The sequence below is a fragment of the Polypterus senegalus genome, chromosome 7, assembly GCF_016835505.1.
Source record: "Polypterus senegalus isolate Bchr_013 chromosome 7, ASM1683550v1, whole genome shotgun sequence".
In the NCBI taxonomy this organism is placed as follows: domain Eukaryota; kingdom Metazoa; phylum Chordata; class Cladistia; order Polypteriformes; family Polypteridae; genus Polypterus; species Polypterus senegalus.
The window spans coordinates 130791662-130810070 of NC_053160.1; the positions used below are offsets into that span (position 1 = coordinate 130791662).

Below are 18409 nucleotides of genomic sequence, written 5' to 3' on the forward strand. Positions count from 1 at the left end.
TTCTCTGTCACTTCACCTACCTCTTCAAATCTTAAATCATTCTTGAGGCAGATTGAAAACTTAAGTGCCAGCTTAAGTGAAAAATTAAAGAAAACATACTAAGTAATTGCAACATAAACTATAACTTAATCAGTTTTAACGCAAAAAGTTATCAGCGAAAGAAAAGAAGAGCTGCTCAGGAAGCAGCAAGAGTATCAACCTCTGAGCAAGCAAATGCTAAACGTACAGAGAAAGAGCATGAAAATTATGAATGCTCAAGTCAAATGTATTCACTGCATGTTATTGTGCAGTGCGCCATTACTGGTATATACTGTTTACAGTTTCTTTAATGAATTGTGAGCTTTACTTTTTGCATTATTTCTTTCTTGGAAAAAAACACTTTAGCATTTTCAACCATAAATGATTACCTTAAAATTTATAGTTGCTGAGTTAAACCTGATTTTAAAGGTTCAAAAAGATTTTATTGCTATAATGACAGGTATAGGTGGAGTTTTTCTTCTATTTATTTTGTGATCTTATTTGTTTTTTTAGAATCTAATTCTACAGCCATAATTGAGTAGCATGTAAAAATGGGTGAATTAGAGTTTATTTCTGCTCTGTTTTAGTCATGCCCACTGTTTTTTTTCCTAATTTTTTGTCCCTTTCCTTGCTTTATTGCCAGAATCTGAGGCGTACTGTTACTCATTTGGCTGCTGCTTTTCATTTCATTACTACTATCTCATTAATGTTTGGATTTGTGGCAGTGTAAACTGATAACCATAGGTGTATATAATAAGTTTCTGTGTTTTGGGTGTTGATGCCCTGGTATACAGTCACACTAATACATTATTTCAAGGGCATTATCTTATATGTAGCAAACAATGGTATGTCTTTGGAAATTGACACCTACTTAAGCAGTTAATCAGAAAAAAATTTAGTTTTGAGAGAAACAGTTTGGCCCTTTAGGTATTTATAGAGAAAGAAACAGATGAAAACTTTATTCACAAAAAATACATGAAGGGGAAGCAAAAATATCCATTCATCCATTATCCAACCTGCTATATCCTAACTACATGGTCACAGGGAGCCAATCCCAGCCAACACAGGACGCAAGGCAGGAAACAAACCCCAGGCAGGGCGCCAGCCCACCGCAGGGCACACACACTAGGGACAATTTAGAATCGCCAATGCACCTAACCTGCATGTCTTTGGACTGTGGGAGGAAACCGGAGCACCTGGAGGAAACCCACGCAGACACAGGGAGAACATGCAAACTCCGCGCAGGGAGGACCCAAGAAGCGAACCCGGGTCTCCTAACTGCAAGGCAGCAGCGCCACCGTGCCACCAGCAAAAATATTTAGGTTGAAATAAATAAAAAATGTAGCATTTGGTTGAAAAAAATAAATAACCAAACCAAGCCAAACTCTCATGCTGTGAGAAAAAAAAGTGTGTTTTCAAAAATATGGAAATTTTAGTGTTTGAGGAAGAAAATAAGTAAGATAATGCTGGTGTATTGTAAAATAGCTCAGCTGAGACCCTGCTGAACCAAGTATGATAAAAACATGAAGCCTTGGGTGTGAATGTAGCATTTGCTTTGTCTGGGTGTTGGTATTTGCATTACTTTGTTTGGGAAAAAGAGGATGGAAGTTTATTTGAGTGTTTCGGAAGGCTTGTTAGAATAAATATGTTGTGCTGTCTTTGTCACTTTTAATACATTTTAGGTTTTTCTTTATGCAAATATGCTGCGTCAAAAAATACCATGTCCCTAACCTTTGCTTAACCTGATTTTGTTTGCTTCACCAATAATGGCTTTTGGTTCTGAAAAGTGTACTTGTACTACAATTTCTATTATGTTATCAATGTCTTTTAACCACCAAAAAGTGCTATGTGAAATAAATTTAATAAACTATCTAAATTTAAAAATAAAAAATATTACAAATGTCCTCAACTCCTTTTGTGAGAGTGCAATTCACAGTCCCAGTCCCAGCCCATATATGAAAACAAAGTGAAACCAAATGTCTTCTGTAAGCAAAAAAAGCAAAAGGCTCTTTTATTTTCCACATAAACCTAAACAAAGTTTTCCTGGATTTAAAATGCCATGGGACTTGCTGCCAAAAGACAGGAAAAAAAGGTGAAAAAGAAATGAATCCTATGACACAAGATGGAAAATATGTTCAAATTACCTGCTACCTGATAAAGTAGAAACTTGGTGCTTATACTGTATATGTATCGTCTTTTTTGCTTCAGAATATACATTTTTTTACAATTTGCACATTAATAATTTGTACTTATATAGTAGAATATAGACAGTGGGGACACCTTAGTAAAGAACAGAAAACAGAAGGAGGTAAGATTACAAATTTGTAGACTGAGTGTGCAACAGTATATACAGTAGCACTGTCTTCTTTTGAATTGTCGTTTCATGTGTCCTCTCTTGTTTCTCATTTTTTCCCTGCAACCCATACTTCACTTCTAGAACAGATAGCTCTGTGTAGGGTTAGACATCAAATTAGGGATTATATGACCTTTATAAGGCATAAAAAGTGTATTCTTCAAAAGGGTACATAATAATAATAATAATAATAATAATAATAATAATAATAATAATAATAATAATAATAATAATAATAATAATAATAATAATACATTTTATTGGCTCCAGCAGACCCCTGTGACCCTGTAGTTAGGATATAGTGGGTTGTGTAATGGATGGATGGATGGATAATACATTTTATTTAATAGGTGCCTTTCTTAACACTCAAGGTCACCTTAAAATGAAAGTAAACAATATGAATAAAATAAAAACAAAGAGAACAATAAAATCAAATAACAATAAGGTACAGAGGTAGTAGCAGACACAAGATAACAGCTAGTAACAGTGTTAAATTCATAATTGGTATGCCAGTTTGAAAAGATAAGTTTTGAGGGCAGTTTTAAAATGTTATTGAGTCGAGTTGACGGATATGAGAGGGAAAAGAATTCCAGGGTTGAGGAGCACTATGAGAGAATGCTCGAGCTCCCATAGAACAGAGTTTGGTGTGTGGTACAGAAAGTAAAGCTGCAGATAAGGATCTGAGTGAGCGAGAGGGAGTGTAAGTCTGTAGCAGATCAGTGAGATAGGGAGGAGCGAGGATGTGGAGAGCTTTAAATGTTAAGAGCAGTATGTTGTATTGTAATTGGTAGTTAACAGGGAGCCAAGTGGAGTTGAGAAAGACATAGGTATAATATGTTCAGTGGATTTAGAACAGGTAATTATCCTAGTAGCTGAATTTTGAATAAGTTGTAAGCAATGGATACGTTTTTATGGGATGCCAGATAGAATGGCATTACAGTAATCTATATGTGAGGTGACTAGGGCATTAACCAATACTTCAGTACTGTGTTGTGTAAGAACAGGACAATGTCTAGAAATGTTTCGGAGATGGAAGAAGGCAGTCCCCCAAAACAGAACCCTGTGGAACTCCCCGAGGAATGACTGCATTCTCAGATTTAAAGCCCTTTACTTGAACAAATTGCATCCTATCAGTGAGGTAGGAAGAAAACCATTATACATATGCATATACTTTCATAAAAATAACATTTAAATAAAAGGCAGAAACTACATTCCTAAAAGAGGGATTTAAAATAAATGACATGAATGCTAAATATGCATACATGACTCCAACATAACATTGTTAATGTAATGCATGCTATGTAGCAACATAAAATATCATACATCTTAACAAATGATGTTTTATAGCATAAATAAAGCACTCATGTTTTTTTTTCCTATTTCTGCACTTGTTTATTTTGTATTTCTGTTGTATCAATTTTAACAAATGTGTATACTTTTGTGGATACTTTTTAACTTAACTGATTTTTTAAGTGGGTTATGTAACTACTATGATCATACCAATTTTCTCATGTAAAAATCATATATTCTTTCAGTCCATTTTGCTGAACTATGATACCCTGTGTTGAATTAACAGAATACACTTCACTTCTGAAAACTTCCTGAGGCAGAATTCCTTTCTCCTTTTTCCCTTTCATCTGCTTCTGTGCTAACCGTAAAACCCAGTGTAAGCAGTATGTAGGTTTAGGTTGACTGTATTAATCAAGAACAGATTTTTAATATATTACTCAGAGTTATGGTGGAATAAGTACATTAAAAGTTTGATGTGGTTTCCTTAGGTATTAGCAGCTGCAGTGCTTTTAAATATTGCAAATTCAATGTAATGATGATAGCCATAACTCAGAGTGATGGATGATTGCGGTAGATGAGAGGATATACTTATTTGAACTTTCATGAGGATTTTTTATGTAAGTGCTGTAGTGTAACAGTGATTTCAGTTATCCTAGCAAAGGAAGATTTTTTTTCTTTTCTCATCCTGTTTTAAGCTTAAAACATGTTAAAATGAGAAGAACGGTTTTATTTTCTTGTAATGTATGTATGTTCCATTTTTTTTCTTAAGCACTGAATGTACTCACCACAAATCTATTTTTTATTATTACAGAAATCTCTTGTGGTGTTAGACAAAGTACTTATGTCAGTATTATGCTGTTATCAAATAACTACAAATAGAAATGGTTTATATTTACGGTATGATGAAGAGGTTAGCTAGAATATCATGTCATGTAAAAAAAATAAGGAAAGAAGCCTAAAGCCCAGAATTTTTTATTCCATTCCAGCTCCATATGCACAACAGTATATTCACAGACAATGATAAGCATTATCATTCAAATTGTTTTATTATGTTCAAATCAAACCAAATGATGATTTAATCGACTTTTTCTGTATTTCATTTGTGCATCCTCCGAAACCAAATGATGATTAAATTAACTTTTTTCTCTATATCAACTCTGTTAAATATAAAAATGTACAGTATATCTCTTGTATATAAAAAGATGACCTTGAAAAGGAAATATAAAGAAGATAAAGAATGCTACTACAAATTTTCTACACAGAGCATTTAATTGTTGTTTAAAAATGGATTGGTCAGGCAAAAATAACAAGTAATACCTGGCAAGTTAACCAAAAGGTGAGCCTAAAGTGAAAACAAAAAGAAAAATATAAGAAACATCCAAAATATTGGAAAATGGTGCTAATACAATGTTCACATTAAAAAAAAAAACTTAAAAAATAATCAATTATTATTTTAATGTAATTTAACTGAAACTTGTCTCTTGAACACCATAAAGAAACATAACAAGATTACAAATTGGTTGTGACTTCTCTATTTAGGCTGAGTTTTGCAGTGAGATGGAAAAAAATGGTCAGTTGCAGTGTACCTGAGATTCTATTGTACTAGTTGAGGATTAAGGCCAGTAATACCGTAGTATGGTACTAAGAGGAGATGATTCTCAGGTATAAGTGCTGTTGCAGTGAACAGCAGAATAAGATCAGTTCCAAATTTAACTAATTTTTTGCTAGTCTTGTTTTTGCTTTCTGTTTCTTCTTGGTTTCTTCAGCTGACTGTCTAATTGCCAGTTAAAGGCGGTGCAACAGCAATAATGTCTCGCCTTGTCTGAATTAATAACATAACAATACACAGTCCTCTCAATTTAAAGGGACATAGAGCATTAAAAAAGTGTGTCCTGATGTAAAGTAAACTAGCTGTGTTACCTGTGTAAGACAAATTCAAATCCAAGTTATCAACCTAAACATCAGCTTTAACATTTGCAGAATTACAAGAGAATAGAATTAGCATATATATATTAGAATATATTTAGTGATGCATTTAGTAATACCAACAGATGGTGCATCACAAACATTTGTAGTAATAAAATGCATTACTACAAATGTTTGAGATGCAACATCTGCTGAAATGATAAATGCAGTGCATTTTATTACTACATGCATTAGAAAATATATTCCATATATTTTTATTTATATTCTAATATATTTCATGTCTGTATTATAAGCAATTTGGTAAAGGATCCAAAAAAGCAGTGTTAATGTCTGATGTGCCATCTGTTGGACTGACAAATAAAGTGACTAGACGAACACAAAGATACACAGACACTTATCTTTTCATTCAACTGCAATTACTAAGCTACATTAGATAGAAATGATTAGAGTTGTTGTTATTGTAAATGCTATTCATTTCGAGTGAACAAAAAGGCTTCAAAATTCTTAGATCCTTAGAAGTAATGACAACATAATTGTCCCTCTGTAACTCATGAGCAAATGTACCATCGAGTTTAGCTGGGTGCATGACCTGGGGCCTTGGCACATGAGAGCAAAAAGTAATGCAGGAATTTTTCTGCATACATTTCTACACAAAACACTAAGGCAGTTACTCTTACATTATATTGCCATCCCTCAATCGAATATATGAGTGAATGCTGGACTAAAGCCCTAAAGGAGACAAGCTCCCTGCTCGTTTTGTTTTTATTTGTGATATTCAGATAGTGTAAATATATGAACATGACACTCTGGAGCCTGGTCTTGCTCTAATTCATTTGCCAATTAAGTACATAATACAGAAGAGTTGTCATTCATTATGTGCCCAGGTTTTCCTAATAATTGAATTAATCCAACAGTTAAGAAAGCATATAAAATACATAGTCAGAGGCAAGACAATATTAGTAAAGAACATTTCATTGCAGCGAAATTTCACAGTTCGGCACCAGCTCTGTATAATACATATTGTGACAGGTCTCATATCAGATCTGGAGTTCATCCACAAAATCACTTCCATTAAATTCGAAAGGAAACCAGCATGGAAATGTATAGCATCATCTTTCAATGAGTACTTTTCATACCAACGGCCAGGTACTTTTTTATGGACATTGATGCTGAATCTTTTTATTAAAGATTAATTATTAAATGTACGTGCTATTTCTTATATTAAGCAATATAAATATTTTGAGGTATCACTAGTCCTTTTCTGTGGCATTGAGTTAAATATACTGTACATAATTCAGTATCACACTATACTCCAGTCCAAATGTATTCAATAAAATACAGACGGCGGAGACAACATTAACAACACAATTATCAAATTGAATCACGTCAATGAAATCATGAAAATTATTCCAAATAATGTGTTAATAAGTAATTCTAACAATATTTTAACAAAATTATTTCAGTTTACATTTCTCATACTAACCACTTCCACCATGAATGGAATTTGCCACTTGAGTAATTAGCTAATCTACGCAGAATATAACCTGGATATCTGTCATAATCTCGTTTTTAGTCCTAAACACAAAGTCTACTAAACTGCTGGTTACTTTCAGAAGCCGTATGCCAGCTCTTGTGCTATTAGTTATTATTATTGTCTGGAACAGGTGTTTCTTACAAAGTCAGAGATATAATATTAATTTCTTTTTTCTATGTAGAACTCAATAGTAAACTATTTTTGCTTAAATTTGCTTTGTTAAATAAAAAAGACACCTAAAACCAATGGGTTATGTACACCAACTCTGAATTAAGTATTGCTTAATATTAAATCTGCCTAGAAAAGCTCTTCCTGTAACAGACTTAAAGTTTATATTGTCAAGCTGTAGCACCCAGATTAGAGCTTCTTTCCAATTTCAGGTTTTCATTTTGTATAATAATCCAGAGTTAGACTTTCAACTACAATGTGAAATAGGTTGACCAACTCACTGTGACACAAAGCACATATTTTCAAGTAACTGTTGTTCTCGATATGACTAAAGGGTAAGAAAAACTGCCACAGAAAAGCTCCTACATTTCTATCAAACCATATAAAAATATAGTTATACTGTATTTACTGGTAGGCCCCAGTTACATTTTTAGAAACTGGAAAAATAAGGGAGGAGCTTTTAACATGTTGTGGTATTATAGGATTTATTTGGCAAAATCTGTTGACAGTTCAACTACAAAAATAGGAATACATGTTGTACTTAATGACTGAATAAAAAACTATACAGTAAAGCAGAATACATCACACAAACAGTAGAGATTACTTGGAAATTCCTGAAGGGAGTCTTTGTTTTATGCATTAGTATACTATATCTGAAGGAATGAATGAAGGTACTTCAACCACAACCAAAGTAAAGATTTTTATTGCTCTCACTGTATAATTAAAAATGGGGTTGCAAGAATTCATTATGGGCTAGGCATATCTACATATGTTCTTTTTTTGACTGGTATGTCAAAGGTATTCATAATTACTTAATTCCATGTAATACTGCTACATGTTGGAATAAGCTGTCATTAATAACTTTATGTAAATATGAGGTACATTGACATAACTGTCAGCTTTTTGATCTAGCGACGTCTGAGATTTCAGTGGTTAATTGCAGTGAGAAACTAGCTGCATAGTATGAAAGAGACGGATTTCAAGAAATGTTCTGCTAAATAGGCAACAAATTCCAAGTGCCGCCTTTAAATATTTCTTTCCACATCACCAAGTTTTATTCTTAACAAGCTTTGTGTACACTTTTTAATGAGAACTATGTTCTGAGTGGACAAAACCTTCTTTTTTTTTAGTTTAGTATGGAATGTGATTTAGCAAAGCTCATAATAGCAAAAACAATGTTGTACAGTAATCATCATTCCTCAACAGTACCAAAACATCAAAAATAACACAAAATATACCTAGGCATGTTCAGCAAACATTAATAAAAATAAAAATTTTATGTGCATATATCTAACCACTGTAAAAAGTAAGAATTTTTTCAAAAGACAAAAGGGAGAGAACAGACTTTTTTTTTTAAAAAAAAATAAGATAAATCCTACCTGTAACCACTGTGATTGATCACTGTGTCCTGAAGTCCATGCATTAACTTTGCCTTGTTTGTCCAGTCGTGCTTTGCCTGGTTCCCAAGTAAACATGTCCATGTTGAGAGTTCGAAAGATGCTGGAAGCTGTAATCTGATAATCTTGAATATGGCCAGACTTCATCCCTAATGGCTCTGAGCAGCCTAAAACCACAAAGCAAAACATTTAGTACAGTAATGTAGGTTATTTTCTTTGTACAGGTTGTGTTCCTTAGAAACATTCTATCATTTACATTCTTACTGCTTTGTGCCAACATGTCTTTTCTACTAATCGAATTGAATTTTTTCATAGATGACCCAACTCTTAACAGTTTTACTTCACATAAAAAACATTTGTGTTTTAACATTGTAATGGACCAAAAAGCAAACCAACTTTGAAGCATCGTTCATTTTTGTAAATATAAATATTTCAGCAATTTGTAAAATAAAGAGTCCTAATTAACATATGTTTTCATTAATGATTCTGATCATAGTAATATCAATATTTTCACATGTAGGGTTCACAGTAAACAAAAAAAAAAACCTGCACTGCACTACACTCCCAAATCTAAATATACTAAATAAACATTTTATGCACTTTTAAAGAAAGAATAGTGTCAAAGGTGACAGGTAACATAAAGAAGCTAAATTAAATTTGGTTTAAATGTGCCATTCACTTTTTAACAAAAACAGTAATCAGCAAAATACAGAAGATGGCACATGGTGCAGAACTCTGACTATTATGCCTGTTGTGAAAACATGAAAGCAGCCTTTTTATCTCCAGCCGAGCTCTTTCAATAGTCTCCTGACAAAAACAGAAGGAGAGAGAGCAAAACTACTAAGTTGTAATTAGTAAAAACAAAACAGGTTTCTCAAAAGACTGTGATTTGTTATGTACACCAAGGGGATAAGCCGTTATTCTAATCAGACAGAAACTGCAAAGAATTGTTTAATAAATCACTATTATTCAACTAAAGACAAAAATCCAAGAGAAAAAAAATCTAAATAAGAAAGCTATGAATCATTACGTAGATCGCTAAACTGCACTTGTTCAATGGACAAATCTGAAATTACGGACAAAGTGCTACTGGTGCTGCGCTGGAATTTTAAAGTAAGTCTTTGAGATACAAACGTAGTGCTTTTGGGAGGCTGGTCTTAGCAACCACTCACGGTCTCTTAACAACTCATTATTCTCCCACAGAAATTCTAAAATGATGGTGTGACACTCTTATAAATTAAATTAAAAAAAGCAAGTCTTTCTCTCGCTAGAAAGTAAAATTAAAATGCATAAAAAATAAAAGCTTGAATATTCAGTTTTTAAATTATTAAAGTCTTGTGAAGTAAAAAAAAAAAAGTAACCTCAAAAAATGTTCGAAAACAAAACAAAACAGGTTTTCCACTTCTTAAAATTGACAGCCCCATTTATTAACGTGAAAAAGTTGAACATTAGGACTGCACTGCTTCATCCCTAGAAGTGTGGATACCTGCCAACTTTATCTAGTTGCTTAATAAGTTTTAAAACATCAAAGTACTGACAAAAACTGAAAAGCTAACAGCTTAAAGAAACAAAGAAAACAAGAGTGCAATACAAAAGAATATGTTCAGAAAATCCAAGTAATAGATATACAAATGCACAGGCACGGATTGTGATAGGCAGCCAGCAGTTCAATCCGGCCGGGACGTCCCAGAACTAAAAGAGTGGAGAATGGCAGCATTTCCAGGACACTGCCTCCCCCGGATTCCCTCAGGGCATCATGGGACATGGAGTCCATTTTCTCAGCCCTGTTGGGTGCCGTTGGGGGCGCCAGGGGGAGCTCACAAAGGACCTGGGGACTCCTACTTTTCTTATAACCTGGAAGTACTTTGGAGTCACGAGAATGGAAGCCCACAGTACTTCCAAGCTACTTGAAGACGGATGATGTGGCGTTTGACCCGGAAGAAGAGAAGGAACACTTCCGAGTCAAGGACTATTTAAAGGACTGATGCAGACCCAGCAAGCTGAGCCGGGTTGGGAGGTTGGGTGAAAAAGCTGCTGGGAGTGGAGGTTTGTTGAATAGTGATTATTGATTTATTGGTAATTGTGGCATGTATGTGGTGTATTAAATATTATACTTGGTGCTTTTTACAAGTATTTCTTCGACATCTGTCTGGTGGGTTTCACGGGCCAACAGCGCCTCTAGCGTCCACAAGATGTAAAGACATGCTTCGAAATCTGAACAAAATTTAATTAGAAAAGTAACTCCTGGCAATTCTGAAAATTGGACAGTGGTACCTATGACTTAGTGGGTCAGGTGATTGATGACACCTTTCAAATCTTCACTTGGATATTTTGTGGATAAATTTACCATGTACAATTTTTAGTCCAATTCCATCATGTTTTATACAAATAAATGAAGAATGAATCTTGTTGATTGCTCACTTTCATTCATTATCATAAATTTGAACTGAAATGTCCCATTCCCAGCTATAATTTAGATCATCTGTGGTGCACACTTTGAAATAAACATGTTTGAGTCTGGAAATGCTACCTATAACATCATTATTACTAACAGTTTTAATCCACTCTGCTTTTCATTTTAAAATTGTCAGAATTATTACAGTTTGTACAAAACCAAGTTTTAGGGCACTAATGCACATTTGGTGGGTCTGAACTCAGATTTGTATAGTACAGTGAATAAGCGCACCCATCTGACAATATCCAGACTAAAGCATTATAAAAAAAATTAAAATGTTTGAAGAGTTTAGTTTGGATTATTATCGAAGGGTGAATTTTCTCAATTGTTTCTGCTAAACCTTTTGCCTGAATCTTAATGTTATTACTCAGTAAAGAGATTGATTCAAATGATGTTTTATGTCAACTTTGAAAAAACAGTGATTGATGCCTGGTATAGTTTTTTTGACAATGTTTTATTTTCTCTAGCCTCTTAAGTATAATTAACATTAAAAGGGACTTTTTAGCATATAGCTTTTTATATAATTCTGATGAATAACCATCTGGACCTGGCGCTTTCCTGCCCTAAGGATAAATACTAGTATCTACCATCGCTTTTTATGAGATTCATTTTATTGAGGACATTGTTGGCATGAGAGTCATATTAATTCATAAACATATGTCTTAAACATGTCATTTTTATTTCTTTAGAGTAAATGTAACTAAACATATTATTAATTTCAATAATTGTATTCCAAATTTCATTGTTATGTAACTGTAAGTTAAATCTTATTAGCCTTTTCTAGGTGTTCATAATGAGAATGATATGACTATGAATATTTTTATATTTAAATACTGTTGCTTAGTTCATATATTTTATCTATATATATAAAATATATATCTATATTTTTATATATTTACTAGAACAATGAAGGCACAGCACAGTATGGTGGTATTAACAAAGAGCAGAGTAGATTAATAAAATATAATGAATGATAATAATAGTAATAATATTAATATGGTAATAAAAATACTAGTAAAGGAACAAGGAAGGCCAACAGAAAGAAATATGGAAGTGGCCAAGAGAAAAAAGTTAAGCAGAAATAAAGCAAGCATATACAGAAATAAACAGAAATAAAACAAATATAAAGAGATAAAAAAAAGTAGGTGAATAATTAAAATAAATAACACAAAGGATATGTATATGTTGTATATAAGATGTATTTCTTACAATTATTAATAGATTGCCTGAACTTAAACCATCTAATTTTTTACTTTTTTATGACAAGATAACATGTAATATTTGCTTCTATATTTGCATTCATTTTATCTTCTTTTTCATTCTTTGATCAGACCATCTTCAGGTTTTAAAAATGTTGTGGAGAAGAGTTTTTAAACTTTTAACTGACTTTCTGGTAAATTATACCTTTGGATTGATCTTCCAGCCTCAATCTTCTGCTTAGCTGGATAGATCAGCTTTGAGAAAATGCTGATGTGCACAGTTGCTGCTTAAAAACATTAAACAAAGCTTTATTTTCAGTGCTTGACATAGAGGAGTCTAGAATGATATAAATCCAATTATTCTCAAAGAAAATCTTTCTTTTCTTTTGCACAACATAATACATTTTCTTCTTCTTGAAGTTTGTGAAATTTGTCCAAATAAAAGCCCTGTGAGAATGTTTAACTTGGCAAATCATGGTCACATCAGAGACTATGTATTCCTCCCCATATCCCCATCAACTCTCTCCTTTGACTTTGTCACTCAGTGAACTCAATCATTGATATGCAGCTTGGCCACTAATTTGTGAACTACAGACTTCAAAATTGTAATTGAGGTGCAAAATGGGGGGTCCTGGATGGGGCTGGTACCCTCTAATTAATCTTGTGCAATCTCTGGAAAGCATAAAAATCAAACTTGTGAGGGGTTAGTTACAGTTTTACTGAGTTTTACTCAGTTGCTTTGTACAACTCATCTAAATAATTTTGAGGTTCTCTCAACTGCTTGTCCATTCCTCAGAACCGTTTATACACTACAGGACAATAATTTGGATAACCAGCAAAATGACGTAATAAATTAAAAACCTTTTGTTCATGTTTCAAAATGTAGTTCTCTTGTGAACCATTTAGCCAATACCCCCAAAATGTGAAATCTCCAAACCATTGCCTAGAGAAACACAAGTCAAAATGTTTAGTCATGTTGTCAACATTTAAATACACTATGGAAGTAAGATTTTTATGATTTAAAATTACAGTTTTTCTCAATCACTTTGATGCAATCCTCATATCAGGAATGTCATTCTCACCACTGTCAATGCAGTTCTCAAAACAGTTCAGCCATTCAGCCAATACAGACTCACTTGTGCAAACGACAGTAAAACAATCAAAATCTATTTTCACATTTGTCAAAACATACAAAGTCAGTCAATCACTTCAACATTGTGACCAATGAATAAAAACCTTTCACCACTGTTTTAAGACTTAGACATCAAATGTTTTTTTTTACTTTTACCAAAACCTTACTGACTTTGAAAAGTGCAAAAATGTAGGCCTAATGTAGAGTAAAACATGCCCAGACACAAAAATAAAATGTGAAGGCTGTATTTGAAACTTTACACAATATAATTGCTGAAACTGAGAAAAGCAAAATGATACACATGAACCTATATGCATCAGAAAACTGACAAAGAAAAAATATACACTTAGAACACAGCACCAAATACTGCATAGTACAGTACATTAAAGTCACACTATATATATATATATATATATATATATATATATATATATATATATATATATATACATATTTAAATTATTATAAAGTGCAAAATATTAAATGTCTTAAGTGGCACCCTGTCTCTCATGTGTATTAGGCCACATCATTGTGTCTACATCACACCTGATGTCTTCCCTTCTGAAACACAGAGGGTCTTTTTTTTTTTTTTTTGCATGCCAAACCCAACCTCGAAAAAGCCTCAGGTGTGACGTCCTCACAGCCAGCATCTATTGCTTCTAGTAGGGAAATCTGATTTTGAGGCTGTCGATCATACACCTTCCACCTACAAGAAGGGAATAATTCCTCAGCTGGCCTGAATGGTGAATATAGTGGCAATAACACCATTATTATTTGTTGGTAGGTTTCAAACCATTCTCTCACACAGTTGGAGATGTGAAAACTTACATTGTCCCAAATTACCACATAAAGTGACATGTTGGTTCTCATAATCACCCTTTTATTTTCAGGATGAGGGCATTGTAGAGACCATCTAAGAACTGAAGGAGCTTGTCTGTGTTGCAGGGTCCAATGGATGTTAGCATGGTGAATTACCCCTAATTCAGCAATAGAAGCACATATTGTGATTTCCCCCCCATTCTGGCCTGGCACATTGTGATGCCCCGTGTGGTGGGAATTGGGGAAACCAGCCTACTCTCAAGGTGTCTAATATGGAGGACCGAGTGTGACCAGTCTTAGGGTGTAAGACAGGGAGACACGGACACAAAAGGGCTGGGTTTTTGCAAAAATAAAGTAAGGTTTTATTTGCAGGTGCACATAAAGAAAAACAATAATAATGTTCTACGAAAAATATATATCTATACCCAGTCCAATACCGCAAAGAACACACAAAAACAGTAATGCAATGGAGCCCAAAATGATGACTATATGGAGTATTTACAGTGCTGACTGAATGTCCCAAAGGAAAAAGAAAAATGCATACAAATTAATGACACCTATACAAACACAAAAATCAAAAAATAAACCTGTCTTCCTCCACAGTAATCTCAGTCAGGAAGCTGCTCCTCTAAACAGTGTATAATACAAGATTTACTAAGAAAAATACTCAAAATATAGAGAAAGACCGACCAATTAAGCAGTAGCATCCACTTGCAGAGCCACAGCACCATATGTCACCGCAGTTGTAGACCTGCAGTTACAGACCCCGAAGTGGTGTCACCTTCATTTCACGACTGACTTCATAAAATTACGTTTGGAAGGTTTCAGCAGCTTTTGGCACAAGTACCCATTCAGAAATTAAGCAATAAAAATAAGAAGGGAAAAACAGTACATCAAACCAAATAATACGCATCATTGTGTACTTTAGAGGGTTTCTGCCGTCACGTCGTGTCATACATCAAACTAAACAATACGGATCGTTTCTGTGAAATACACTATTAACATTTACGTTGTGTTCGGGTCTGTGGGAACCATTTAACGTTGGCAAAATTAAAATCATCAAGATTTGTGTTGATTGAAAATAGTTTTTCGTTTAAAAATACATGTTAGATTGGCTTAAATGTTTATTCTAAATTGGTTTAGAACAATATTGCACTGTACATTTTAAAAAATGTAATAACTTTTATTATTAACGTTTTACTAAACGTGGTGTAAACATTGTAATTATATTGTAAATTTCGTTTCATGAATGTAAACGAAAAACAGGCTGTGGTACTGTTCTGACAGTACAAAGGTTATCAGTTTATCAACTGTTATACAGAGGTCTACTATTTACAGTAAACTGCAGAAATGTAATGTTGCACCTCATACAGAAATACTGTATAGTAAATGTGGGATCAGATACCTGTTCTCATTCCAGCAGCCACTGCAGACCATGTCATTTGAGACTGCACCCGTCAACCAGCTTCAGCTTCAGGCTGAGGTCATTAGGCACCCTATGGAACCTATTCACTTCTGTCCCTCTACCCCTTCCCCTGACTCTTTCTTGTCCTCTGTGTGCTCCTCTCTCCCCCCTTGCCATACAATGCATTTGGACACCATGTTCTCTCACAAAGCCTGATTCTTGTACCTGTATGACAGCATCTTTATGTTCCATTTTCAGCATTATTCACAGGGTAAAACATGAACATCATATATGCTTGTGTGTAATTACTACAGTGCCATGACATACGCCTGTGATTCAAGATTGACAGCATGTGTTTCTATTTGTTTCAACTAAACCTCTTCTGGGAACATGGGCTTCTATGTGCTTTCAATTGAATGGCAATTTTACTACTAACACTGACTGACATATTTGAAAAAAGTTGATTGAAAATACTAATGCAATGCTGGACAGTATTAAGGTGAGTGAGAGACCTGTAGCAAGATTGACAAAAGTACAAATTGTTTTCATGAGTTGTCAGAGGCAGATGAGAAATTCATCAACACAATTACAAAATGTCTGTAGTAGTCAAGTATGTAAAGAAACAATATCAGTGTGTACAAACACAACGCGAAATGCTAATGCAGGTGGGGAAATGCATTACTGATTTTAGAACTACATTAAGAGTAAGGAGAATGATGTTCCTGATGTGAGAACTTCATCAACACGATTGACAAAAACCATAATTAACTGTTGCTCAATTTATTTCACTATCATTTCTGTATAGCCAGCTCAATTTGCTTGTGCATCAACCCACATGTATTTATGTTTTTAGAAACCATTACCAGGTTCTACTGCATTGTTATTTTCTGTAAGACAGGAAAACTGCAACATTTGTAAGGAGAATTTTCTTTTATTTTGGACAACAGAAATTACAATGCTACACATAGAACCAAACACAAATCTGGAAGCCTTGAATAAATGTTGCAATAAAAATATAAACAATATTTAGGTACTTATTTTGGAAAGAACAAGGCCAGTTCTATATCACAGGTTATCCTGTCACTCCTGCTGGTCTGTCCACATATTTTCATCAAAATACTGGATATTCTCCTCTGCAATGGATTAAGGAAAAAATATTTTTGTGTGCTTCAACCACCCTTAAGAAAAATTGGGATGTCATCACAGGCAGCATCCACTGCAGTCATTAAAGAAATATGGTTGTGTGGCTGGTAATCATATTCTGTCCACCTGCAGGCTGAAAAGTATTCTTTGATAGGATTCATGAATGGAGAATTAGGTGGAAGATACTCCATCTGCATCCTCTTGTGGGCATCAGCACCATTTCTTAATTGCAGTTTAGTGGTGGAAGCTTATATTGTCCCACACTACAACATAACTGTGCAAGTCAGGCTGTACTAAATCCCTCTCATTTTCAGGAATGAGATCCCTGAAGAGAGCATTCAAGAAGTCCAGTAGATGGTGGGTACTGTAGGGCCCCATTACAGGAATATGTGTACTCTACTCTCAGATATTGTGGCACAAATAGTTGTATTCGCTCCAGCTGCCATGGACATTCATTTTAGCTCTCTGTTCTATTATATTCCTACCATACCTCCTAAATTTGGACAGGTTTTATCAACCACTTTAACCTCTATGTTTAAACTATTTCCTTTACACCTTACCATTGAAGGGACCATTTCAAATAACTGAATTAACAGTTTTGTAAGTGGTGGCTTGTACCATGCACACAAGTCTGATTTGTAGAGCAAAGCTAAACAGATGAAGAGTGCATAATTCATTTTGGCAACATGAACTAATACAACTGATTTTGGGCTAATCAAAATGTATATACCTAATCCGATATGAACCAAAACTAAATCACCTGTAAAAGAATGAAATCAATGAGAAATCATATTCTTTTGTGAGAAACTGACTTAAAGGTGTGCAGGTTTTCATATTTGGTTATGAAAAGTACCATTTTTATTTAAAGATTTGCCCTAAACAACTGGAAGTAACTGTAAAATAAATGTTAAAATTCATGTAATAGTGTTACAAATCATGCACTATCTATTCTTTAATTTCCAAGTGAAAGGTCAAGCAAAATTACACCTTTTATTGGCTAACTAAAAAGATTACATCTTGCCTGAAGAAGGGGCCAGAATTGCCTTGAAAGCTTGCATATCGTAGCAAGATGTAATCTTTTTAGTTAGCCAACAAAAGGTGTCATTTTGGTTGACTTCTCACTACATCCATAATAGCTAACGCGATACAACACCCTAGTACTTGAGTTTTCCAAGAAAATATTATAGCAAAGTGTAGAATGCTCTACTGCAGAAGAGAAGAGAGCTACAGTGGTGCTTGAAAGTTTGCGAACCCTTTAGAATTTTCTATATTTCTGCATAAATATGACCTAAAACATCATCAGATTTTCACTCAAGTCCTAGATAAAGAGAAACCAGTTAAACAAATGAGACAAAAATATTAAACTTGGTCATTTATTTATTGAGGAAAATGATCGAATATGACATATTTGTGAGTGGCAAAAGTATGTGAACCTCTAGGATTAGCAGTTAGTTTGAAGGTGAAATTAGAGTCAGGTGTTTTCAATCAATGTGATGACAATCAGGTGTGAGTGAGCACCCTGTGTTATTTAAAGAACAGGGATCTATCAAAGTGTGCTCTTCACAACACA

General features: G+C 34.0%; 1 protein-coding gene across 8 annotated transcripts in view; it reads right to left on the minus strand.

The window, feature by feature from the left end:
- Positions 1-18409, minus strand: part of LOC120532859 (EGF-like repeat and discoidin I-like domain-containing protein 3) — a 939662-nt gene that overhangs the window by 217817 nt on the left and 703436 nt on the right. For all 8 annotated transcript variants that reach the window (XM_039759297.1, XM_039759296.1, XM_039759295.1 and 5 more), the window contains one exon: positions 8669-8853. In XM_039759297.1, the coding sequence (XP_039615231.1) occupies positions 8669-8853 (185 nt within the window). The remainder of the gene's footprint in view (positions 1-8668; positions 8854-18409) is intronic.